Source organism: Leopardus geoffroyi, chromosome B1 (genome assembly GCF_018350155.1).
Source record: "Leopardus geoffroyi isolate Oge1 chromosome B1, O.geoffroyi_Oge1_pat1.0, whole genome shotgun sequence".
Lineage (NCBI taxonomy): Eukaryota > Metazoa > Chordata > Mammalia > Carnivora > Felidae > Leopardus > Leopardus geoffroyi.
The window spans coordinates 28017307-28044127 of record NC_059327.1 but is presented as its reverse complement, the minus strand read 5'-3'; the positions used below and the strand labels follow the sequence as shown (position 1 = coordinate 28044127).

The window sequence follows — 26821 nt, the reverse complement described above, 5'->3', positions numbered from 1 at the left end:
TTTGTTGAATGGCTAAATAAATTACAGCATAAGGTAGGGAAAAGTTAAGTGTCTGTTATCAAGAAATTTAGTAATTAAAGGATCTTCATGCTTTCCATCCATGTTAAGGACTCCAGAGTTTACTATTTATGAAAATGTGATTTTAACAGTGCTCAGAACAGCTCCTACTTACCCAAGTATTGAGTATACCAGGTTTCACAAGTCCTTTGAAAGTTGGTTACATTATTTGTGTGTATTTCTAATGTTAGAAAAAAAAAATTTTGTATAAAAGGGATTTCAAACCAAGAGGGCTCTCTAAATGAGAAGATATATATTTTTTCACTTCATATATCAGATATTTTCTATTTTGCCTTAATTTTCAGTAGCTTTTTAATCTAGGTTGATGTGTCATATGTAAAGGCTATTATTTCCATTTTGTTGGTGGTGGTGTTACGTTGAGTAATCCTATTACAAATATCTTTGTATCTTGAGCTTGTTTCTTTTGAACTAATTTCTCAGGGTAGATTTCTAGGAGTGATATTTCTGGTTAAGGGCAGTTGTAGTGGTTAAGAGCATGCTTAGGTTTGCTCATGGGTGGTAGCAAAGGATTAGGGTTATAAAATATAATATCTTTTTTTTTTTTAATTTTTTTTTTATTGTTTATTTATTTTCGAGACAGAGACAGAGCATGAACGGGGGAGGGGCAGAGAGAGAGAGAGGGAGACACAGAATCGGAAGCAGGCTCCAGGCTCTGAGCCATCAGCCCAGAGCCCTACGCGGGGCTCGAACTCACGGACCGTGAGATCGTGACCTGAGCTGAAGTCGGACGCTTAACCGACCGAGCCACCCAGGTGCCCCTAAAATATAATATCTTTACAGCCCTTGTAATTCCAAGAAATAAAACTGAAGTATTTCCTTTTTTTTTTTTTTTTTTTTTTTTAATATTTATTGAGAGAGTGTGAGCGAAAGAGAGGCAGAGAGAGAGGGAGACACAGAATCTGAAGCAGGCTCCAGGTTCTGAGCTGTCAGCACAGAGCCCGATGTTGGGGCTCGAACTCACGAACTGTGAGATCATGACCTGAGCTGAAGTCGGACACTTAACCGAGTGAGGCACCCAGACACCCAGAAACTGAAGTATTTCTTAATAGGTGTTACATGGTCCTAGCTTTTGTCTTTTTTTTTTTTTTTTTTGGCAGTCTTTCCCTACATCAGGTATCTTTAGACCTTGAGAATAATAAATATGAGCAACAAAAGAAAAAGCTCAAGAAATGCAATTTAAGGGTGTACTAGAAAGTTTTAGTTTGAAAACAGCCTGATCCTTCTTATACCATGTATTTATTATTAAACAGTAAGTCAGTTTTATGAAAATTTTATGCATGTATACTTGTGACCTTTCTATTTTCAGACTTTTTTCCTCTCTAATCTTTACATAAAACTGGTCTTTAAAAAGTGTATTAGTTGTCTTCTGTAAACTAGCAAATACTGCTTTTTAATAAGTAGAGACTTTATGTGTAAGTGGAATCATTTTACTTTGGATTTAGGTAAGCATTTTAAATAGCATTTTTATTACCAAAACACACAGAGGGTAGTTATTGTTTTGGTCTACATGGTTTGTGTAGGTCAAAGTTATTTGATCTTTCTCGTGTTTTCTAGCTTACATTTTGCTGCTTAATATTGAAATCTAGGAATCTTTTATCCAGTTTTTGAAGTGTCATTTTAAGTACATGGGTAACTTATTCACATTCGTGAAGATTTTGTGTATATTTAATGAAAGGGATACACAAAAAGTGCATATTTAACTTGTTTTTCCCTTCTATTAGAAATCTTTTAATTATTCAGAATCGGAGTCAGTTAAAAAATTTTTTTTTAATGTTTATTTATTTTTGTGAGAGAGAGAAAGAGTGTGAGTGGGGGGGAGGGACAGAGAGAAGAGGAGACACAGAATCCGAAGCTGTGCTGTCAGCACAGAGCCCAATGCAGGGCTCAAACTCACGAATCGCGAGATCATGACCTGAGCTGAAGTCAGACCCTTAGCTGACTGAGCCATCAGGTGCCCCTCAAGAGTCAGTTTTATAATAACAGTTGGCCTCAGAAAATTTTCCTTTTTTCTTCAGTAGTTGAAGGTTATTTGCAGAGATTTTGTTCATCTTAGGTAGAGTGCTAGACGACTTCAATTTCACGTTTTCTGATGTTGTCCATCATACTTCTAAGAGGGTTTGGTTCACTTTTCAAGTCTTTCACAGTCTTGTTTTTTACACAGCAGCAACAGTCAAGCACTTCATAAAGAAAAGCCAACACCACTAAAGATACCACTGTAAATATGAATAAAAGCAGAATGACAAAGCAGGCAGTGTTCCAGTTATCATGAAAAGGGTAAATTTTTTGAACTTGAAAACCAAGGTACTGATAAACAGATGTAGTGGTTTCATTCCAGAGGCTGGAGCTCAGAGAGGCCATTCTTAGGGATTATACTTCTTGTATTGGTTCTTTTGAATCTGTAAAAAGGTAGAAAATGAATACATGTAATCAAATTCTATGGATCTGTCAATTGAAGTCTCAGTACTAAGACTTGTTAGTAAATCTACGTAGGTAACGTGAGTTCTTTTATTTTCTGCCAGAATTAATGCCCAAATGGTATTTTTGAATTTTTTCTTTACCCTATGGCAGTGTACTCTGTAAACCATACTATATATGTATGTATATTTTTTAAATGCTTATTTATTTATTTTTTAAAGGGGTGGCGAGGGGCAAAGAGAGAGGGAGACACAGAATCTGAAGCAGGCTCCATGCTGTCAGTGCAGAGCCTGATGCGGGGCTCGAACTCAGGAACTGTGAAATCATGAGCTGAGGCAAAATCAAGAGTTGGATACTTAACTGAGCCACCCAGGTGCCCCCATACCATGTATTTTTTTCATGTGTGTCATTTGCTAGACAAATACATATGCTTAAGGTTTATATACAGAAACTAACTGCTAATAGAAGGGGGAAAAAGCTGAATTGTTTTAAAATTTAACTAAGGCAGTGGTCAATGATCTGTTAAATACAAAAAAATCTTAGTGTTTTAAGGTGGTATTCTTCATACTGCCCCCAGAAAAGCTTTTCTCATTAACTTTGAGGATCCTTCTTACCTTGTGGGCTCAGTGTATTTCTGTCTCCTATTTCCTCTCCTTTAAACTTTGAAGACAGGTGACCTGAATCAAGATATAGTGGCTGAGTGAAAATACTAGAGAAAGGAAAGCTAAATAATGACGGTTTTCAGAATAAGGATGATAAAATTTTAGGTTCATGTTGCCTATGAAGAGACCTTAATCTTAGGATTTTTTTTTTTTTGTTGTTAACTATATGATAGTATTAACTGTTCATATACCTGAATGACCTATGGATATGAATATTTTACTTTTTATTTTGAGAGAGTGAGCATGCATGTGCATGGGGGAGGGGCAGAGAGGGGGAGGGAGAGAGAGAGAGCGAGAGCGAGAGCGCACGACAAGCAGGCTCTGCACTGTCAGTATGGAGCCCAGCAAGGGGCTCTGATGTACAAACTGTGAGATCATGACCTGAACCGAAACCAAGAACCAGATGCTTAGCCGACTGTGTCACCAGGCACCTCTTCTTGAAACTTAATTTTAAAAAATTATAAAATGCTTATATACTGAGAAAATTTTGGAAATAAGGGGAAAAAATAGTTCCACTTTATTAATTCAATGACTGCTGTCAGTTTGAAAGCTTTATTTTATTAAAGAAATGACTTATTTTGTGTGATTTTTCTTTCCTACATAGTTGTAAATAGACTTTCATTCATTGTTATAAACAAATATTTACCTACTGTGTCCCAGATAGTATTCTGAATGCTGAAGATACTTGTGTGTGAGAGTATATTTCAATTAGACAAAACTTTAAGATAGTTGAAGAGTAAGAGTATAATGAACCTCTGTATTCTCATAATACAGCTTCAGTTACCAATTTGTCTTTACCCATTTGTTTCTACCTCATAGATTATATTTTTCAAGTTTGTTTAAGTAATCTCTATACCCAGTGTGGGGCTTGAACTCACAACCCTGAGATCAAGAGTTGCATGCTCTTCTGACTATGCCACCTAGGCGCCCCATGCCCCTAGATTATTTTGAAGCAAATCCCAGACATCATCACTTCTCCTAGACATCTTCAGTATATATCTCTTAAAAGGTGAGGGTTCTGTTTGTAAACATAGCCACCATAGCATTGTCACACCAACAAAGATGAAAAAGTGACTTAAAGCCCAAATCCATAACAGTATAATTCCTTAAATTTTTGTTTCCTTTATACATGTAATCTTAAAACTTTAATAAAGTAATACTTTCCAAGGTTTTTGTTTTCTTTTTATAATTTATCACTTTTAAGTAAACTCTGTGCCCAACATGGGGCTTGAACTTACAACCCAAGGTCATGAGTCACATGCTCTACTGACTGAGCCAGCCAGGCACACGAAAGCTTTTTTCCTTTAAATCATATTTGCTTGGCAAGTAACTGCATCTCTCTGGATGGACTTGGTTCTTCCTTTGTGTATTTTGAAGGTGAAATTGATGATCTGAGGGGTACCTTGGTGGTTCAGTTGGTTAAGTGGCCGACTCTTGATTTCATCTCAGGTCATGATCTCACCAGTCCTTGGATGAAGCCCTGACTCTGGCTCTGTGCTGGGTGTGGACCCTGTTTAAGATTCTCTGCATTCCTGGGGCACCTGGGTGGCTCAGTCAGTTAAGCGTCTGACTTCAACTTAGGTCATGATCTCACGGTCTGTGAGTTCGAGTCCTACATCAGGCTGTGCTGACAGCTCAGAGCCTGGAGCCTGCTTCAGATTCTGTGTCTCCCTCTTTCTCTGCCCCTCTCCCACTCACACTCTGTCTCTCCCTCTCAAAAATAAAATAAAAACATAGAAAAAGTTTTTTTAAAGATTCTCTCCATTCCTCTCCCTCTGTCTCTATCCCACTTGCTCATGCATATGCTCTTGTTCTCTCTCTGTGCTCTCTCTTTCAAAAAACAAAACAAAACAAAAAAACCCTGAGGCCAGAAGTCAAGGCTTAAATTCATTTTTTTTTTTTTTGGATTTAAGAATCCTTCAGTTTCATGGTTTGTGGTGATCCTTCATCTTGAAACAAGGGACAGCAGACTAATGGACAGTAACTGAATCAGTTGCTTTTATTAGTTCTGGGACATACAAAAATACATTGTCTGGAACACAGGTATGTGATGAACTTCCCAGTACATTACAATATTTTCAAACTTTGGAAACCCAGCCTTTTAGAGTTACCCTCTTTTATCCCTTAAATTTTTCTCTTCTTAGCATATTCTTTTTTTTTTTTTGTCTTTTTTTTTTTTTTTTTTTAATGTTTATTTATTTTGAGACAGAGAATGTGAGCAGGGTCAGGGCAGAGAGAGAAGGAGGGAGAGAATCCCAAGATTCTGTCTGTGCTGTCAGCATGGAGCCTGACTCAAGGCTCAATGTCATGAACCGTGAGAACATGACCTGAGCCGAAACCAAGAGTTGGATGCTTAATTGACTAAGCTCCTCAGATGCTCCACTTCTTAGCACATTCTTACAGAAACTGGGGCTGCTACATTGCAGACCTCCAGGGGGCACCATTCATATTGTGTTGTGAGTGCCATTCATGTAGAATACATGGTAAGTGGTGCCCCTGGGAGTCTAATGTGGATGTCCTGATAGGCCAGTCCTCCATCCTCTGCATTGGTGCTGCCTCTGATTCTTTTTTTTTTTTTTTTTTTTTTAATTTTTTTTTTCAACGTTTGTTTATTTTTGGGACAGAGAGAGACAGAGCACGAACGGGGGAGGGGCAGAGAGAGAGGGAGACACAGAATCGGAAACAGGCTCCAGGCTCTGAGCCATCAGCCCAGAGCCTGACGCGGGGCTCGAACTCACGGACCGCGAGATCGTGACCTGGCTGAAGTCGGACGCTTAACCGACTGCGCCACCCAGGCGCCCCGCTGCCTCTGATTCTAAGCACCATGCACCCAAGTAAAGTAACCCATAGAAACGGACTCAACTGGAGACAAATAATAGTCCTTTTTGACCCAGCCTTCCTAACAGAGTAGTGACGTGTGTGCAGACACACAAATGCCTAGAAGATGTTCAGCTTTGGAAGTCCTTTAAAATTTTTAGTACTACAAATTAAAAACTTCGCTAATAATCCTGTCTTGCTAACATATCAAACTTTTAATTTGTTCCTTCTAGAAATTGGCAATATAAATCTATAACTCCTACCTGGTTGAAATTGTACTGAAATTATTACTTTGTATTTTAACTTTTTATGAATAGGGGTTTCTCGTTTGTATTGACTTTAAAACTGAGGAGAAGTTATAAAGACTAATGTATGTTTCTATTTCAAAATGAAATAGAGATTTTAGAATTATTGGAGGGGTGCTTGGGTGGCTCAATCGGTTAAGCGGCTGCCATCAGCTCAGGTCTTGATCTCGTAGATCATGAGTTCGAGCCCCATGTTGGGCTCTGTGCTGACAGCAGGGAGTCTGCTTGGGATTCTCTCTCTCCTCTCTTTCTCCTCTCTCTGCCCCTACCCTGCTTGTGCTCACTTTCTCTCAAATAAACTTAAAAAAAAAAAGTTAGAATTCTGGGGTGCCTGGGTGGCTCAGTCGGTTAAGCATCCAACTTCGGCTCAGGTCATGATCTCACGGTTTGTGAATTCAAGCCCCGCGTCAGGCTCTGTGCTGACAGCTCAGAGCCTGGAACCTGCTTCAGATTCTGTGTCTCCTTCTCTCTCTGCCCCTCCCCAACTTGTGCTCTATCTCTCTATGTCTCTCAAAAAATAAATAAACGTAAAAAAAAAAAAAAAGAATTATTTGAAAGTTGGTTTAAGGAACTTTATATTCTATTTTGTTTTTGAGGTACAAGTGAACAGTTTAAAATTTTTCAAGCCCTCTTGACCCCTCCCCCCCAAAAAAAATGGAGGGAGGGAAGAGAAGGGAGAAGACAGGGGCAGGCAGGCAGACACAAACTAAATTCAATTATTTGAAGTTAGCTTGTACCCATCAATGAACTATTCTGGTTAAAATTAATATATCTGTACAATTCAATATTATGTGTGAAGTAACTGTAGTGATAAGGAAAGATTTTTAGGTGAAATCACTGTTAAGTGAAAAGAGCAAGATGCAGGACACAATGCGTAGGAAAGGGGGAAATAGTATATATTTTTATTTGCTTGAATCTCTGCAAACATTTGGAAAGATATAGACCAGAAATAACAGTGATTACTTGGTAGGTTTCTTGGAGGGTAGAGCTGAGAAACAGGGATGTGTGTGAGATTTCTCAAGGTATATCTTGTTATATTTTAGTTTTTGAACCATTTGAATATAGTACTTATCCAAACCCAAACTAATATATTTTAAAAGTATTCCTTTCCTTTGGTTTTAAAAGTCTGTTGTGTTATCTATCTGTTTAATATATTTATTGAGTTTTCTGGATTACTTCTAAAAAATTAAAACTAGAATCAGTAAACAGTATTTTGATTAGAAGTGTCTAAGCAGTTTAAGGAAGAGTATACACATGTTGTAAATGATGACAGTTTATGTTGTAAATGATGACAGTTTGCCTCTCCCGTGAGTGTATTGATAACTGATGAGCAACTCAAAACATTCACTCTTTAGTTAGCTTTTGGGCATATCTGAAAAGTACACTGTGAAATATGGGGTCATTTTCTACCTTAAATTTAATGTGGTTTATTTTTATGTACAGTAGAGCTCTAGCAATTTTTTGTGCTAAATTTAGGGTAAAATCTGAAACTTACTTTGATGGAGGAGACATAATTAGACATGCAGAAAAGTATTATTATTAGGATTTTCTTGTACTCTGAGACTGTACTTTTGAAATTAAAATGTAAGTTTATGTCAAGTACCTGCTATAAACATGCTTTATGAAAAATAAGAGTAAATGGTAAAAAAAAAAATTGTGTACTTTTTTTAATCTTCCTCCCCTTTAAAATTTCATTACAGGAATGGGGAGTATTAAGTAGTGTTTTGTTGTTTTTGTTTTAGTTAACTTTTGATCTATTCTCTTCACCTTTCTTTCCCTCCCATTTCAGGGAGGCCCTAGTGAAATATTTATGGGGCTAAGACTTGGAAGTGTTCTGGAACCTTGAATTGTCAGATGAGAATAAAATTATGCTTTTGCTCTAATTATGTTAAAACCCTTGAGTTGAATTCTCTAGTGCCTTTAAGCATATCACTTTGAGATATGATCAATTAATCATATTGGCCTTTAGATATAGAGCAGTGCACCCAGCTCTGGACCTGTCTGAGGCAGGCCACACGTCTGGTCAGTTTGGTGAAAGAGCAGTGAACCTACATCTGTGCTAACTATAGTTAGATCACCAGGAAGATGTAGGCTGATTATAGTGCTAATAATAGGGGAGAGTATTTGTAACTGAAATTCCATGTAAATTGTAAACTGTTTTATTTGACAAGGTTTTTTATTTGAGACTTTTTTTGGGTCCCATACTTTGTACAGCAAGCAGGAATATTTTCTAGGTAATTAACCCCATTGTGCTGAACCTAGGGAGATATAATATCTTCTTACAGCAACCTTTGGGCTTTGTAAGGGATGCTTTGCTCATGCTTCTGAATGCTGAGTAAGAAATGGAATGAATAAAAATTAGGAAAATAGTCTTAAAATTGAAATAAATTTATCAGCAAAGGGCAGAAGTTGAATCTCTAGATCAGTATGTGTAAGTAATATCCTGGAACTCCAGCCCTACTAAGTAACAATATTTTCATGCTTGACTATTATAAAATTAGAAATTTGGCTAGTAGTTGATACTGATTTTTTAGTAGACATGAATAGTTACTCTCAGCCATGAAAATAATCTTAATACCTACCTCGAAAGGTACCATATATTCCTCCCTTAACCAGTTCTTCTTAAAACATCTTTTTATTTTAAAATGTAGTTTATTAAAAAGACTTGCTATGTGTTTGAGGATCAGTTTAAGAATAATGTTAACATTATATTGAAATATGGTTATAAATAGATATTTTTGTGCCATATAAAAAATGAAAGGCTATTTAAGAAGGTTGTTTAATAATAGAATGACTTGTGTATTACAGTAATACAGATTTTAAAATTTAACTGGAAGGAATAATTTTAATTAAAATGTTAGGAAAGTCTGAAGCTCCACAAATTGATCTTTTTGGTTACAGTATAATGCAGCCTATATGATGATAACCTTTATGGTCCTTTTATTTTTATGTAAAAATCACAATCATGACAATTTCTCAGCATTTTCGGCATCTGCACTCAAAGTCAAATAAACAGTTTTGAACTATTTTCTCATATTTGTTAAAATATAACAAATATAACAAACTTTCTTGTAAGTGACTGCTTTTTACCAGCAATATAATTTGTACATATAATCAGAAAGCTTTAGCCCAGGATTTGCTTTTAATCTAGATTTTTCTTTAAGAAAAATCCTTTGTTAAGGCAGACCAAATTGCTGAAATGAAATAGCTCAGAGAAAATAAATTAGCAAGTAACCACTTAACATTAAATGCTTATGGTTTACTCTAAGGTCTGGATATAGATCAGGTTCATAGAAAATCTCATGAATTTTCCATAAGGCACAGATGGTGAGGGTGCTTATCAAATAGCACAAGGCAGTCTTCACATTTTCATAATAAAATCCTACCAAGCAGCGAAATGAATACAGTGCCTTTTTTGGTCTTTAGTCGGAACAAAGCTTTCTGCTTGGTTTTTATGGTAAAAGATTTTTTAAATTACATCATAAGGACATGTATTACTAAATGCAAAAGATCGCATAAACCTACCTCTTGTCTGAAGGCTGCTGTTGAAGCGATGGTATCGTCTGTTTGTAATGCAGTCCAGTGCACATCCAAGATGGAGCTGTGCTTCTATTGGTTGAACCACAATGCAGCTGACAGTTTCCTCCTCGTTCATTTGCATTAAGTCCTGCCACCCTTAAGTGTAAATCATTCATAAACTTGAATAGAGCTGTCTGGGATATCAACTGTCCCCTCTTTTTCTTGCCTCATTTTTTGTCCTTAAGGTAAATTTCTGCAAAGGAATTTGAGTTAGTAATGAACTGGTGATTCCTTAGTGTTTAACCATAAAATTTCGGAGCCTTCAGTGAGTATTTCACGGCTAGGGCTAGAAGGTACTATTGAGAGAGGTAGTAACCTAGGAAACAAACAGTCCAGGTTTACCAGCTTAATATTTCCTCCCGGAAGTGGGCATAAAATCTCATAAATGATATTTTCTTTCAGTACTTGTGTTCTCTATAAATCTTGCCCTCTGGAAATGATTATTTCCATGTGGTGGTTTGATTTAGGAGAAATTCTAAGGGAAAAGAAATAAGGTTTTCAGCTCTGCTCGTTGGGATAGGGTTAGTTTTGGTAGGTACACCACCTACATTAAAAAGCAGTCTGTGTTGGGGCGCCTGGGTGGCGCAGTCGGTTAAGCGTCCGACTTCAGCCAGGTCACGATCTCGCGGTCCGTGAGTTCGAGCCCCGCGTCAGGCTCTGGGCTGATGGCTCAGAGCCTGGAGCCTGTTTCCGATTCTGTGTCTCCCTCTCTCTCTGCCCCTCCCCCGTTCATGCTCTGTCTCTCTCTGTCCCAAAAATAAATAAACGTTGAAAAAAAAAAAATTAAAAAAAAAAAAAAAAAAAAAAAAAAGCAGTCTGTGAAATGGGGCGCCTGGGTGGCTAAGTCAGTTAAGCATCTGACTCTTGATTTTGGCCCAGGTCAGGTAATGATCTCACGGTTCACGAGTTCGAGCCCTGCATTGAGCTCTGCACTGACAACATAGAGCCTGCTTGGGATTCCCTCTCCTTTCTGCCCTCCCCTGCTCACGTGCACTCTCTCTCTCTCTCTCTCTCTCTCTCTTTCAGAATAAAGACATAAAACATTAAAAAGAATCAGTCTGTGAAATTTAAATGGTAAGAAAGGAATAAAAGGTACAGCATATAGTGAGTGATACTATAATAGTGTTATGTGCTGACAGATGGTAGCTATACTTGTGAGCATAGTATGACCTGTAGAGAAGTTGAATCACTGTGTTGTACACCTGAAACTGACATTGTGTGTCAACTATACTCAAAACTTTTTTAAAAACTGGCAAAACAATCCACAACTTCAGTGCTTTGAAGCTAGAATATTTGTATTTATGACCTATTATTTAGAGTTGTGTGGGGTCCCAACATAACAGTATCAAGGTTATACATTATGGAGAGGCTATTATAGCAGTAGCAGACAAATGCTTGCTATGCAGGCTTTATTTTATAGGTCACATTATTTTTTAAAAATAAGAGATAGGAGCACCTGGGTAGCTCAGTTGGTTAAGCGTCCGACTTTGGCTCAGGTCATCATCTCACGGTTCATGAGTTCTAGCCCTGCATTGGGCTCATTGCTGTCAGCACAGAGCCTGCTTCAGATCCTGTCTCCCTCTCTCTCTGCCCCTCCTTCCACCATCTCAAAAACAAACATTTAAAAATAAATAAAATAATAGATAAATTAGTGAATTATTTTCTTGGACTATAAAGGAGTACATAGAAATACTCTTACTACCTTCATTCATTCATTCAGCTAATATTTACTGAGTGTTTACTCTGCCTGGCACTTAGCTAAATGTTTAAGACTCCATGATAAACAAAACTGCATGTAGTTCATGATTGAACATTTGTGTAATGCATATCCTTAACATAGTGTCATCTGCTTTTCATAGCTTTCCCACTTAGTTGTTTACAGAGGAGTATAGGATAAACTTTTCTTTTTCTTTTTTAAATTGAAGTCCAAGTTAATATATACTGTAATAATGATTTCAGGAGTAGAATGTAATGATTCATCACTAGGATAAACTTAATATTTTACTAAAGGTAAAACGTTAAATCTGCACTTATGAATTTTTATACTCTGACTGAATAATAGCCCATCTCGGATGAAATAGTCTGTGTTAAGGGCTAGTTAATGATCCTTTTTCTAAATTTAAGCTTACTTATTTATTTTGAGAGAGACAGAGACCATGTGAGCAGGGGAGGGACATTGAGGGAAGGAGAAGGATAGAGAATCCCAAGCAGGCTCTGCACTCTGCACTATCCATGCAAAGCCCAACACGGGGCTCAAACTCATGAAACTGTAAGATCATGACCTGAGCCAAAACCTGAGTCAGATGCTTAGCCAACTGAGCCACCCAGGTGCCCCATTAATGATTCTTATACAAGGCAGTATCACAGTGTTTACAACTGCATTTGAATCTGTATTCTTCTACTTCTCTGTTTTCTTATGTTTAAAGGGAGACAGGTTATTTGGGAGGGATTAAATGAGAAAATAAATATTTAGCATGCATTTGGCAAATAGTAGTGTTCAGTAAATGTTATTGCTGTTGTTGTTAAAGTGTCCCGAACACCTTGGTAAAATGAACCACGTAGATAGTATTTCGTAATTGAAATAATGTGAAAGCATGCCTGTAAGGCATTCATAATATTATTTTTGGAAACATAGTAGACTTTAATGTGCCAGTTAAGTTGTTAAAATTATAACTGATTTTTAAAGGAAAACTGTATATCGTCTTGTTTTAGTCTCAAAAAAAGCATGTTCAGTAAAGCAGTCTTGTGAACTAATCTCAAAGAAGTATTATGTTGCCATCTAAAAACTATTCTCTGGAAAAAAAAAAAAGCTATTCTTTTTGGATCTTTGACACTCGTTACATTTGACTTGCACTGTTCTAATGCATTCATTTGTTTAAATTGTTACAAAACTGGTGCTAGAGATTACACCCCCCACCTCTGCTTTTTATTTAACCTCTTCCTTTGTGGATCAGCCACATGAGAACTTTATATCTGAGTTTATGGTTTGCTAATAGAATGTGTACTTCTGAAATGTTTTTCTGGTGTTGTTTTTTTTTTTTTTTTTTTTTTTTGTTTTTTTTTTTTGTTTTTTTTTTTTTGCTTTTTTTGTTTTCTTTCTTCCTTCCTTTTCTTTCTTTCTTTCTTTCTTTCTTTCTTTCTTTCTTTCTTTCTTTCTTTCTTTCTTTCTTTCCTTCCTTCCTTTCCTTCCTTCCTTCTTTTCTTCTTTCCTTCCTTCCGTCCTTCCTTCCTTCTTTCCTGTCTGTCTGTCTGTCTTTCTTTCTGTCTTTCTGTCTTTCTGTCTTTCTTTCGTGCCAGCCAGGGAGAGGAGCAGAGGGAGGGGGAGAGAGAGAGAGGGAGTGAGTCTCAAGTAGGCTCCATGCTCAGTGTGCAGCCTGTTGTGGGGCTTGAACCCACAACCCTGGCATCATGATCTGAGCAAGAGTTGGATGCTCAACCGACTGGTGTCCCTGAAATGTTTTTCTAGTATTTATGATGAGTTTACTTTTTGAACTATTCCTCCTTATGACTAATGGAATGCATTTGTGATTCATGGTAGGATTAGGTTTTCTGACTATAAAATGTAACAAAATGATAACAAGTTCTGAAACAAATTATCTTCTATAGGATTTGCTCCTTGTTTCCTGCTGTCATTCCCCCCCCCTTTTTTTAATATTTATTTTTGAGAGAGAGAGAGCATGAGGAGGGAAGGGGCAGATAGCTGAAATCTGGTGCTTCACCAACTGAGCCACCCAGGCGCCCCTCATGCTGCCATCCCTTTTTAAGCATCCATGTTTTTGCAGTGGCAGTGCCTATAATTTATTTTTCCTTAGCTTATCTCTCAAGTTTAGTTATTGTATCATTTCTTTTATTCCCATTTGCTTTACATTGATAGAAATTGATGTAATAGGTGATAAATGGAACTTTTTATACCTCAGAAGTAATTTACTCATTTCTCATGGTTTTAAGTTTATTAGAAAAGCTCCGTGTGTCAGATTGAGATTTGTATTATCCTCTTGTTTAAAAAGCTATATATGCCTCTAGGGGTGCTGAAGCGTCCAGCTTTGGCTCAGGTCATCATCTCACAGTTGGTGGGTTCAAGCCCCATTTCGGGCTCTGCACTGACAGTGCGGAGCCTGCTTGAGATTCTCTCTCCCTCTCTCTCTGACCCTCTCCTACTTGCACCTTCTCTCTCTGTCAAAATAATAGGGTTGCCTGGGTGGCTTAGTTGGCTAAACATCTGACTTCGGCTCAGGTCGTGATCTCACGGTTTGTGAGTTTGAGCCCCACATTGGGCCCTATGCTGATAGCTCGGGGCCTGGAGCCTGCTTCGGATTCTGTGTCTCCCTCTCTTTTCCCCTCCCCCGCTTGTGCACACGCACGTGTGTGCGCGCTCTCTCTCAAAAATAAATATTAAAAAAATTTAAAACTAAATAAACTTTAAAAAAAAAAAAAAAAAGCCATGCCTCTAGAGTGCCTGGGTGGTACTCTCTCTCTCTCTTTCAAAAAAAGAAACAAAAATAAAAACAAAAACACCATGCCTCTAATCTTGGGAGAAAATCTAATCAGAATTAAGGAAAGAGTGAGGCAGAGGTACTTATAGAAGAAATGTATTTTAACGCTTTTGAATTATTTATACTTTGTTCCTATTCTTAGTGCGAAAATTGATAAATTTATTATACAGTCAAGGATTTGAATTGTTCGCCAAAATTTTACAGGGTAGAATACACTGGGTGGAAAAACTCGAAACAAGAAATGTTTTACTAGAGTTAAAAATCTTAGCTGCTTAAATGTCATAATCAAATCTAATAGGAACATGTTATAATTGTTTTTTGAACTTCATTTCCAGATCATAGCAATGGATCATTTAACTTGAAAGCTCTGTCAGGAAGCTCTGGGTATAAGTTTGGCGTTCTTGCTAAGATTGTGAATTACATGAAGGTAAGTACTTTTCTCAAATGACACAAATCCTATTTAACTTTTTGGCAGGGGAAGAGGATTGGGATTTTCAGAAGTAAATTTGTATATACATGTGAAAATTTATCAAATTGCGTGTTTCAATATGTGCAGTCTTTTGTATCCCTACTACACCTCGGTAAAACTAAAAAATATTTAATATTTTAAGCCTTTTCAATCAAAAAGAATGAAATCTTGCCATTTGCAACTACGTGGATGGAACTGGAGGGTATTATGCTAAGTGAAATTAGAGAAAGACAGAAATCATGACTTCACTCGTATGAGGACTTTAAGAGACAAAACATGAACAGAAGGGAAGGGAAACAAAAATAATATAAAAACGGAGAGGGACAAAACATAAGAGACTCATAAATATGGAGAACAAATGGAGGGTTACTGGAGGGGTTGTGGGAGGGGGGATGGGCTAAATGGGTAAGAGACACTAAGGAATCTACTCCTGAAATCTTGTTGCACTGTATGATGACTAATTTGGATGTAAATTAAAAAATAAAATAAAATAAAATAAAAAAATAAAATAAAATCCAATTAAAAAATATTTTAAGCCTTTTACATTATATCAGATTAGTACTGCTACAAGTTACTTAAGTATATTTAAAAAAAAAATTTTAGGGGCACCTGGGTGGCTCAGTCGGTTAAGCGTCCGACTTCAGCTCAGGTCACGATCTCGCGGTCCGTGAGTTTGAGCCCCGCGTCGGGCTCTGGGCTGATGGCTCAGAGCCTGGAGCCTGTTTCCGATTCTGTGTCTCCCTCTCTCTCTGCCCCTCCCCCATTCATGCTCTGTCTCTCTCTGTCTCAAAAATAAATAAAACGTTAAAAAAAATTAAAAAAAAATTTTTTTTAAACGTTTATTTTTGAGAGACAGCATGAGCAGGGGAGGGGCAGAGAGAGAGGGAGACACAGAGTCAGAAGCAGGCTCCAGGCTCTGAGCTGTCAGCACAGAGCCTGACGCTGGGCTACAACTCATGAAACTATGAGATCATGACCTGAGCTGAAGTCGGATTCTTAACCAACTGGGCCACCCAGGCGCCCCATATTTAATTTATGTTAATTCAACTATACAATTTAAGCCCACCATTTCACTTATAAATTAGCCCAGGCAGTAGATACAGTCACCTTCCAATTACTCAATACTTGCTGGCAAAACCAGTGGAAAGATGTGAATGATTTGCATACTCTTATTTCCACCGATGTGAAAAGTAAAAACTACGTAGTTCAGGCATATGGTGATGATGGCATTTCTGCATCTTTGGAGGAGGAAACTAGAAAATTACTGAAGGTCTTAGAAAAACATTGTCTCACAAAAGACTTAGAATTTAAGATTTGATGGAGGATATACTGGTTTTTTTTTTGTTTGTTTGTTTGTTTTGAGGTAAGTTTTGAACTTATAACATTTTGGCTTTACCAAAGACCTTGTGTCCTAACTTCACTTATTAAAATGAAATTTCATTTATGGCTAAATGATTTCAAATTTGCCCCCTTCTGCCAAACTCATTCCTTTTTAGTTACTATTTGTATCTCTTCAAAAAAGTCAAAATGCTGTTTTTGTTATTTCAAATTTCAGCTATGTATTGCTTAAAATAGAAATCAAAATTTTTTTTTGTTAGGCCTTTTCTTGTGTAATTTAAGAGACTTAATGTCAATGTCTGACTCTGACTGAAATTTGTAGTTTATATTTGACTTGTAGTAGAAATCAGTTAGTTTGTAATTTCCCATTATCAAATAATACACTTTGATACATATTCACTATTCATTCCATCCACTTATTCCCCTATGTGGTAAACAAGTTATTAAAACCTGTATGCTATTTATAGCATTAATGGTGGGACCACCTAGAAAAATATGCCCTCATGGCTGTTAGTTTATTGAGGGAGATTGACATTCAAATGTCATATTTTTGTTACTCTGTTGATAACAGTCTTCACTTAATCTGTATGACCCTTACTTCTCACTTTCTTTAGGACTGTTATCTTCAAATTTGTGCTCAATTATTTCCTGAAACAGTTTCCAGAGATTGTGTGTCCCTTTGCACATATTGAAATTGACAATAACAGTTTTTCAGCAAAAGGATGGAATTTCTGATATATTGTCACATTTCAACAAAATACCTCTAAGGGGTTCTAAGTCCCATTATTTATTAAAAATATAAACACAAACATATGTTTGGAAATTTTAATTATTTTCCTTTTGAACTTGTATGTCTGTTCTGTTACTTCCAGTGCATTTTATCCTAATGTTCTCTATTTTTATTCTTGAAAATATTTTAATCATCATCTGTCAAACTTATTTGCTACAATACTATATATAAATTGGAATTGGAAATGTTTTTCTTGAGGTGCCTGGGTGGCTCGGTCAGTTAAGCATCCAACTTCAGCTCAGGTCATGATCTCATGGTTCATGAGCTTGGGCCCCACATCAGGCTCTCTGCTGTCAGCACAGAGCCCACTCCGGACCCTCTGTCTCCTTCTTTCTTTGCCCCTTCCCGGCTTGTGCGCACACTCTCTCTCTCAAAAATAAACATTAAAAAAACAAAACAAAACAACAACAACAAAAAGCTTGTGACCATAAGGTTCTAACTACTGTCAAAATTATTAGCACACAGTTGATTAGAATAACTTACATATATTAAAATTTTGATAAAATTTGCTTTGTGTGTGATAGTTATTCAGCAGGGGTTCATTTTCTCAAAAAAATTTTCTTAATGTTCATTTACTTTCGAGAGAGAGAGAGAGAGAGAGGCATGAGTAGGGTAGGGGCAGAGAGAGAGAGAGACACACACACAGAATCTGAAGCAGGCTCTAGGCTCTGAGCTGTCAGCCCAGAGCCTGACGTGGGGCTCGAACTCATGACTTGAGCTGAAGTTGAACGCTTAACCAGCTGAGTCACCCAGGCGCACTTGGCATTATTTATTTATTTTTAACGTTTTTGTTTATTTTTGAGAGAGAGACATCAACTGTGAGATCATTGACTTGAGCCAAAGTCGGACACCCAACTGACTGAGCCACCCAGGCAGCCCTCGGGGTTCATTTTTTAATGAAGTGAATGGAATTGTCTCCTCTCTTCTTCCAGAAGTTTTTGTATCTGGAGATATGTAATATGTATTGATAGAATGAAATCAGATTTGGCACCAATTTCTGTTCTTTTTAGATTTTGTAGGTTGTTTATTTATTAAAAAATAAGTATTCATTTAAATAAGCTCATTCTGCTGGAAGTTTTGTGATAGTAAAACCTTCCAAGTTATATCAGAAGTTACTTAAAGATTTATCATCAAGCATCCATTAGTTGAATGTTTTATTAGGTTCTCCTCCTTCAGTTTTGTTGAAAGCAAAAGAATGAGAATCACCTAATTTGTCAAAGGATTTATTACCTGGTCCTAATTTTTTATGAAGTATATCATAAAGACTTTACCAAGACTTAGCAAATGTCTAATTATATCAGTTCCTCCTTCTTCCCCTTATAGGCATTTTCTTTAACCTGATATAATCATAAGTCATTGAGAAAATAAAAATATTATTTTTTTAAGTTTATTTATTTATTTTGAGAGCTGGAGAGACAGCATAAGTTGAGGGGTGGAGAGGGAGACAGAGAATCACAAGCAGGCTCCGCACCATAAGTACGGAGCCCAATGCAGGGCTTGAACTCCCGAAACCACAAGATCATGACCCAAGCTGAAACTGAGAGTTGGACCTTCAATCGACTGAGCCACCCAGACACCCCTCCCAAAAACATTATTAATTTCAGTGCATGTTTGCCAATGGAGTTTTTTCATAAGATGCTTTTACCTTATTATGTATATAAATATATTTTAGTCAAAACCTGTAGGTTGAAAGTTTAGCTTGTTATATTTATAGAAAGTATCTTCCAGTTAACACAGCTCGTCTCCATTGTCAGACCAACCAGCTATATCAAACTTGTTTTTAATCATAAAATATCTTTTCCTTTTAAGTTAAATAGGTTAAGCATATTTTAAGTAATATAAAAACCACTGAGAAGTTATAGAATTGCATACTGAAAGATACTATTAAGGTAGTTGAGGTTAAAATTATATGATGAGTCCAATAGAATTAATTTATCCTTTTTATAATTTTAAAAACAAATAGGCTGTTTACCTATTTGTATCATTATAAATTAATAATATGAAGGGATATGAAAAGTGTGTTACTGCTTTTCTAAATGTGTGGACTTACATCTTCTGATCTCTGGCATTCAGCTTTTAGATAGAAATGGAATGATTCAGAAATAATGCCATAAATTTTATTTTGGGGTAATTAGTGATAAAGTAGAAGAATACCTATTGCTAAAAATGATTCATTCTTACAGTGAGCTATGACTGATTTTTTTTTTTTTTTTACTAGAGGTAGAATATTAAAGTGTTCAAAAGATATGAGAATTTACTTAGAATAAAAGTTTCATATGATTTACAAAATAGGTTTTAACTATGTCGAATAATGCACACTTAATCTAAAATAGTTTGTATATAGTTTTTGTGGGTTTTATGGAGCATAATTTGAATAATTTGGTGTTCCCGGAAAGTACTTGTTATAAAGTCAGCCTCTTAATTGATATTGCTTAATTGATATTTAAAGCTTTTTAAATGTGCTTTTTCTTTAAGCTAATAGATATTCATGGAATGAGGTTTGAGAATTGCTGAAGAGAATTACTTATATTTAAGTACTCAAAAAATTTAGTTTTCTTGTTAGATATTTCTTACCAATATTCCCTTTATTTACTTTGCTGTTGTTAGCCTCTCCCAAAAGAATAATGCATTTTTGGACAGTGCAGCATGGAAGTGTGGGGTATGTGGGGTTGGAAGAGATAAAGTTGTTTAAAGGAAATTGCTCTGAATTGCTCACAGACAATATCACATCAGAATATCCTAGCAGGAGCTAAAATATCCTATTTTTAACTCTTAGAAAAATATATAAGACTAGAAAAGATAAGAAGCCCTATGGTAGATAGTTTATGACACTTCATTGTTTATAAGTTGTTCTTCCAAACAATATTTTTTGACTTTCCTTTTTTGGGGGTCCCCAGAGTTTATTACATCTCCAGGCAATGTATCATAAATTCTAGGTGGAAGTGAGAGTGTTACCTTTTTTGTTGCTGTAAACAGGAGAGGGCCTATTTTTGAAAAGGGAAAAGAATACATATGGGAGGTGATCTGTAGATTGATTCTTGGAAGGTTTTCAGCTGTCCCATTTTTGAAGATCTGATAAAACCAAGAGCTTAGGAAGCAAAAAAGTTAATAACAGAAAACTCCTTACAACTTATTCATTTATTTAAAGAGGAACTTTTTAATTGCTTAGTGAAAATTATGTAGAAATTATATGGAGAAAGTTCAAGGGGCACCGTAAGAGGACTGTTTAAGATAGGCACAGTGGGATTTGCTAATTGGGTTTAGGGGTACTAAACAGGAAAAAAAAAATTGAAGGCAGATACAAGAACTTCAAAATCATAATACTGAGAACATTTGGCACACAGACAAACTGCCCAACACATCTCACTAGCTACTGAGATGTTTAAATGTTTAGTGGACTTGTTTGAAAAGATAGAAGAATTTCATGGTCCATTTTAGAAGGATTTAATTAATTAATTGCTTTAGAGAGATTGAGCCAGGGTTGGGGGGGCGGGCAGGGGAGAGAGAGAAAGAGAAAGAAAGAGAAAGGAAGAATCTCAATAGGGCTCCATGCTCAGTGCAGAGCTCAACACGGCTTGATCCCACGACACTGGGATCATGACCTGAGCTGAAATGAAGAGTTAGATGCCCAACTGAGTCACCCTGGCGCCCCAGAAGGGTTTTAATAGAAAAAGTTAATGTAAAACAAATATCATTGCTTAAAAGTGTTGTCTAAAAAAAAATTATTTTGAAAATTCCCTTATGAAGGATGCCACTTTCTCCTAATGTGACACTAGTCCTGAGACAACATATCCCTGTAGTGCACTTTGTTTTTATTAGAATGATTTTTTCTCAGTTCTCACAGTTCTCACCATTACCCTTTATTGTGGTTTTATGTGGATATATCTTGGTTATTTAAAACATCATGTTGAGGGGTGCCTGAGTGGCTCATTCGGTTAAGTGTTTGACTCTTGGTTTTGGCTCAGGTCTTGGCTCAGGTCATGATCTCATGGTTCTGTGAGATCGAGCTCCGTGTTGGGCTCTGTGCTGGCAGTGTGGAGCCTCCTTGGGATTCTTTCTCCCTGTCTCTTTGCCCCTTCCCAGCTCTTGCTCTCTCTCTTTCAAAGTAAATAAACATGAAAAGAAACCCATCATGTTGAAAAATTTGATTATTTTGGTTTACTAGCCCAGTGGTTCTCAAAGTGTCATTCTCCAAACAATGGCATCATCATCATCACCTAGGTAGTTTTTGTTTTTTTTTTTTTTCTTTTTAAACTTGGGAATTTACCAGGAGTGAAAATTTGAGGGCCACTTCCTAAATCTGTTTAGTCTGAAACTCTGGGAAAGCAGTTCAACAGTCTGTGGTTTAATAAGCCCTTCAGGTGATTGATACAGGCTGAAGTTTGAGAAACACTGGCTTAGCTCCTGTCTGAATTAATTCTAACAATTATATTTGAATTTAGAAACTCTGAAGTCCAGGGAAATTAAATGGCTAGCTTATTATAGGGACAGTTCTGGTTGATAGCAGGGTTGGGTCCAGAACACAAATTTATTTACAGTTTTAAATAAAGTATTTAAATTATACACCATTATCTCATAAATACAGATGTAAAAATCCTTAAAAAGATACAAATGGAATCTACTCATATATATAAGAAGGATAATATGTTATGATGAAGTTTATTTTAGGAATATGGTAGTTAATATTTAAAAAACAGTTGAAGTCATATTAAGAGGTCATGTCATACAAAACAAAGCCTCTGACAGAATTTAACACTGATTCATGATGAAAACTTATAACAAATTAGTAGTAGAAGCAAACTGCCTTAAACCAGTAGAAGAGCATTTTGTCAGTCATTGTACCCTGAAAGAACCCTTGAAATATTTTATCATTTTTAGGTCTCAGAGAATCTTGTAAAAATTGTTATATATATAGTTCATGTTTATTATCTAATCAGTAAATTGTGGATATGATAAGTCAATAATAATTGTCAGTTTTCTGTTGAGTAGAGAATGTCAGTTTTCTGTCTTTGTATTTTGTCCTATTTTTTTAGCCTACTCTTTTCCTTTGTGTGGTTCCTCCTTCCCAGATAGGGTATCAGCTTTAATGTGAGTCAGTAGTATAGGTAAAATTCAGTTTTTTCTGTGATATTTTTTAAAGATTTTATTTTATTTTATTTTTAGAGAGAGTGAGCAAGCAGGGAGAGAGGGTGAGGCACAGAGTGGGGGAGAGAGAATCTTAAGCAGGCTCCAGTCCTGACGTAGGGCTCAGTCCCATGACCCTGGTATCATGACCTGAGCTGAAGTGAAGAGTCAGACACTCAACCAACTGAACCACCCATGTTCCCCTAAAGATTTTAGTTTTAAGTAATCTTTGCACCCAATGAGGGGCTTGAAGTCACAACCCTGAGATCAAGATTTGCATGCTCCACAGACTGAGCCAGCCAGGGGCCCCATCTACGATTTTTTTTTTTTTTTTTAAACCTTATCTAAGTAGGCAACTTACTTGTTCTCAGATGAACAGAAGAGTCAGAGAAAGGGTCCTTCTTCCAGGTGTAGATTTGTGTTGAAAGGTAGGAAAAACATTGTTTAATTTTGTTTTCTTAGTTCTTCTGGGTGGTTTTCAGTAATGCTTGAGACTTGCTAATATCCTTCCTCATTCTCCAGACCGAACAGCATTACAGAATTTTCTTTTGTCACACTTTTCCAGAGATTCTGTTTTCCTTCGAAGTCTTATCACTTAAAGCATTGTTTTTGAGGCTTGCAGAAACTTGTTCAGCCAGTTCATAGGTTTAAAAAAATGTCTGCTATGAAAACTGGCTTCTGCAGTCATTCTTCATTTTCAAAGCATTCAGTAAAGTACGACCTTTCAGCTGAAATTCACCTTTCAGCTTAAATATTCTTTCAAGGACTCCTCTGCTAAGCCACTGAATTTCTGTACATAGATTTATGTGTTGAAGTGCACTAGTCTCTGCTTAATAAAGCAGATCATTTTTAAAGCATCGTTTGGGACATTTTTCATTTCAAGGGTTTTTGATTCCAGTACCTCTCTGAAGAAATAGTGTCTTGTGACGACATCAGAATATTTGTTTTTTCACGAGAGTTAAAACCTTGTATTGAGCCAACCATTGATGGGGCACATCAGTGAAAATAACAGAGCAGTTACTCTAAGAGAGACCTTTGTTTCCAGATGTGAAGGCACTACATCAAGTATATCCTGCTCTTTGCTTTGTCGTGGCAGTTCTTTGTGGCAGAGGAGTTTTTCTTGAAATTTGTCATTTAAAGATTCTGCACAAACTACATTTATTAGTGAAAAATGATGAATAGTGAATAGTGAATAAATTACTACATTTATTAGTGAAACCTGTTGATTTGTCAACTTGCATAGACAAGCTGTTGTTAGTTTGTTAAATTTGTGAAGCATTATGTGATGTGTCCTCAGTTTGTCGACTTACCTTATACTTTTTGGTACTTTTCAATTTCTCATGCTGTGCATTTTACTATCATTTGACATGTTGTCATTATTAGGTTCCTACCAACTGTGATTTCCCTCCTCTAAGTCCCCTCTGTTCTGGGCAGTAAGTTCTATTACCAATAACTTGTTTCCTGAGCTTTTTCACTGAATGTGACTTATTTATTTATTTATTTATTTTTAACAAAAGCTTAACTCTGTTTCGTTTTGAGATTCCAGTAGCTATTTAAAATATTAAGTACATTGACTGTGTCCAGTGTCTGTGACTTATAGTTAAGAATCTTTTCAGTTTTGCCGGAGCCATTACATATTGTTTGCTACAGACAGTGTACAGTGAAATAAGACACCTTGGGTTACCAGCCCATCTAAAATTGGCGAGTAGCTTTTCATTAGAATGGTATGCCCCCCCCTTTTTTTTTTTTTTTTAGATTTTATTTTTAAGCACTCTGTACCTAATATGGGGTCCTAACAACCCCTAGATCCAGTCGCATGCTGACTGAGTCAGCTGGGTGACCCTAGTTATTTTTAAGTTTTTATTTTAATCCTAGTGTAGTTAACATACAATGTTATATTTGTTTCAGGTGTACAATAAAGTGATTCAACAGGGGATTATAGTTTTTGATTTCTAACCTTATTAGAATTGTTTGTGGGCCTGGGCTTTGAATCCTCTCTCTCACTTAATCTCATCTTAAAAAAACATTGCACTGGACTGTCAGACATGTTTATAAAACAAATGCTAACAAATTATCAAACCACAGGGATTTATTAAATGAGAATATTTCAAAAAACAAACACTTCACAATGTATTTTACTTCTTTTTACTATGTGATCTGTGTTTTACAACATTTACAACAGCAAAGCAGCCTGGGGCAGGTGAGTCCTGGTATGTACAAATTCCTTGTTCAGAATGAATATTTCCCTCAGATTTCCTTTTTGCCAGCAGAGCTTGTGAACTCCCGTGAGTGAGTTGGCGCTGTATAGTGGGAGGTTAGGGGAGGTAATTTGGAAGGGAATTGCTGACATTGTCAGCCTACTGTGCTCCCGTTTGTGCAATATAGAGCTTACCAATTATCAGTGGCTTCTCTCTATTTCGTTGGAAACTGGTAACGGGCTTGTCCAAGTGAACATAGCCCTACTTGCCATGTGGTGCTAAAAGACCTGATGAAAACGTTGGCATGGCTGCTCAGTAGTTTGCCTGTTGCTGTGAGCCCTCAGGTTGCATGGTATGTGCGGTTGCAGAATTGATGTTTATTTTTTAGAATCACAGTTTCTCATGCTCCCCCTAGTGACATCTTGTGGAACCCTAGGATTCTGTGGAATACTGGTCAAGCACCCTGTGATGAGATGGTATCTGTGAAAACCCAAATACTTAGGGTAAAACAGTGAATGGTTTTCTCCTGAGGTCAGAAAAAGATAAAAGGTACTGATCGTCACAACATCTGTTGGGTATTACACTGGAAGTCCCCACTAGTGCAGTGAAGCAGGAAAAAAGAAGTAACAGATGTAAAAACTGTAAAGGAAGAAGTAGAACTGTAGATGACATGATTAAATACATAGGAAAGCCAAGAGAATATGCAAGCTATTAGAATTAAGGTTGATAAAAATAAGGCCACTATAAAAAAAGCCAATTTCTACGAAGTTGCAAGAAAAAAAATAGCGAAATAAAATACAAAATGCAATACACCAAAAATCATCTAGTGATCAGGAAGGAATTTAACAAAGGTGTGTAATTGTTCTTCACTGAAAACTAGCTTTAGAGTGTTACATAGTCTCTCTATGCATCCTTCATTTTTTTTTTTCATTTTTCTTAACTCCTGATCGAAGAGCAAGAAATAAGGAAGTAATTTTGAGTTTCTCAGGTTTATCTCTCTTGCTCTTTTTTTTCCCCCCCTCATTTTGTTATAACAGGTTTTCACTTGATAATTTGACAGCTGTGTTTGGCTTCTCTGTTTACATAGTTCAGTGAAAATGGTTAGGCTTTCATACAATGAATATTACTCGTTTTTGAGCTTGTTCTGATTGTAAAAATCCCATATTTAAATTTAAATATAATAATAAACATAGGGCTAGTGCTTTTTTATTTTTCTTGAGATGTATTCATTCTTTTCTGCTTAGATTTTAAGATTAACTTGGCCTTTGATAATTTTATATTTAACTTAATGGGGGGAAAGTTTTTAATGTGAAGAAAACTAAGGCAAATATGTTAGATTTAATCAGTGTTAATGGAGGATACAGAATAACTATTTTGTTTATTTTTTACTTTCCCTCCTAAAGTTTATTTATATATATACACGTGTGTGTGTGTATATATATATATAGAGAGAGAGCATCTTCTCTCACACGCGCGAGCATCTTCTTGTGTGAGCAGGGAGGGGCAGAGAAAGAGGGAGAGAGAGATTCCCAAGCAGCCTTTGTGCTGTCAGCACAGAGCCTGATGGCTGGACTCAATCCTGCAAACTGTGACATCATGACCTGAGCTGAAATTAAGAGCAGGATGCTCAACCGACTGAGCCATCCAGGCGCCCCTGGATACTTGGTTTTAATTGATGTATAGCTATAAATACTTCAAGATTTATAGATTTAAAGGGAAGAAAGTACAGGTATTCGTTTTCTATTGCTGCTGTAACAAATTACCACAAACTTAGTGGCTTAAAAAAGCACAAATTTATTATTTTACAGTTTTAGAAGTCAGAAGTCCAAAATCCATCTCACTGGATTGAAGTCTGGGTGTAGGCAGGGCTGGTTCTTTCAGGGGACTCTCTGAGGGAACTTCCTGTTTTTTCTTTAAGAAAAAAAATTTTTTTTTTTTTAACGTATTTATTTTTTGAGAGGGTGTGAGCAGGGCAGGGACAGAGAGAGAGGGAGACACACAGAATATGAAGCAGGCTCCAGGCTCTGGGCTCAGACTCGTGAACTGTGAGATCATGACCTGAGCCGAAGTCGGATGCTCAACCCACTGAGCCATCCAAGTGCCCCTGTTTTCTTTTTTGACTTCTAGAGCCTGTCTGCATTTTGTCTGCATTTCATGATACCTGTCCTTTCTTGCATCACTCCGACCTCTTCCACTGTCCCATCACTGACTCGGAGGTCTCCCTTTTCCCCTTAGAAACACTTGTGATTATATTGGGCCCACCTGGATAATTCACAATAATCTCTCCATTTCAGGATCCTTAATTTAGTCACACCAGTGAAGTCCCTTGGGCCACATAAGGTAACATAGTCACAGGTTTCAGGGTTTGGGCATGGAAGTCTTTGGAGAGGTTGCAGTATTTGGGAGAGGGGATGCAAAATGTACTGACAACAGTACATAATTACAAAATTATGGTTTTAATTTTTTTAATCCATCACACAAGTTGTGAGTTTGGTTAGTAAATTTCCATCTGTCCTTATGCCAGTCAGTTCATGCAAACATCAACAGGGTTTT

The 26821-nt window shown here is 36.7% G+C and overlaps 2 protein-coding genes across 8 annotated transcripts in view; one reads left to right on the top strand and one right to left on the bottom strand.

The window, feature by feature from the left end:
- GTF2E2 (general transcription factor IIE subunit 2) overlaps positions 1 to 26821 on the top strand; it is an 80316-nt gene that overhangs the window by 16292 nt on the left and 37203 nt on the right. For all 5 annotated transcript variants that reach the window (XM_045455986.1, XM_045455997.1, XM_045455966.1 and 2 more), the window contains one exon: positions 14685 to 14776. In XM_045455986.1, the coding sequence (XP_045311942.1) occupies positions 14685 to 14776 (92 nt within the window). The remainder of the gene's footprint in view (positions 1 to 14684; positions 14777 to 26821) is intronic.
- SMIM18 (small integral membrane protein 18) lies at positions 1942 to 22533 on the bottom strand. 3 transcript variants are annotated; one of them, XM_045456067.1, is made up of 3 exons: positions 22432 to 22533; positions 9803 to 10049; positions 1942 to 2474 (listed from the first exon to the last, which is right to left on the bottom strand). In XM_045456067.1, the coding sequence occupies exon 3, from the start codon at positions 2434 to 2436 to the stop codon at positions 2140 to 2142; it is 297 nt and encodes a 98-aa protein (XP_045312023.1). In that variant the 5' UTR covers positions 2437 to 2474; positions 9803 to 10049; positions 22432 to 22533; the 3' UTR covers positions 1942 to 2139. The 3 variants fall into 3 exon arrangements, with proteins under 3 accessions (XP_045312023.1, XP_045312031.1, XP_045312015.1); XM_045456075.1 differs by lacking the exon at positions 22432 to 22533 and adding an exon at positions 3108 to 3170 and having other exon boundaries at positions 9803 to 10175; XM_045456059.1 differs by lacking the exon at positions 22432 to 22533 and having other exon boundaries at positions 9803 to 10171.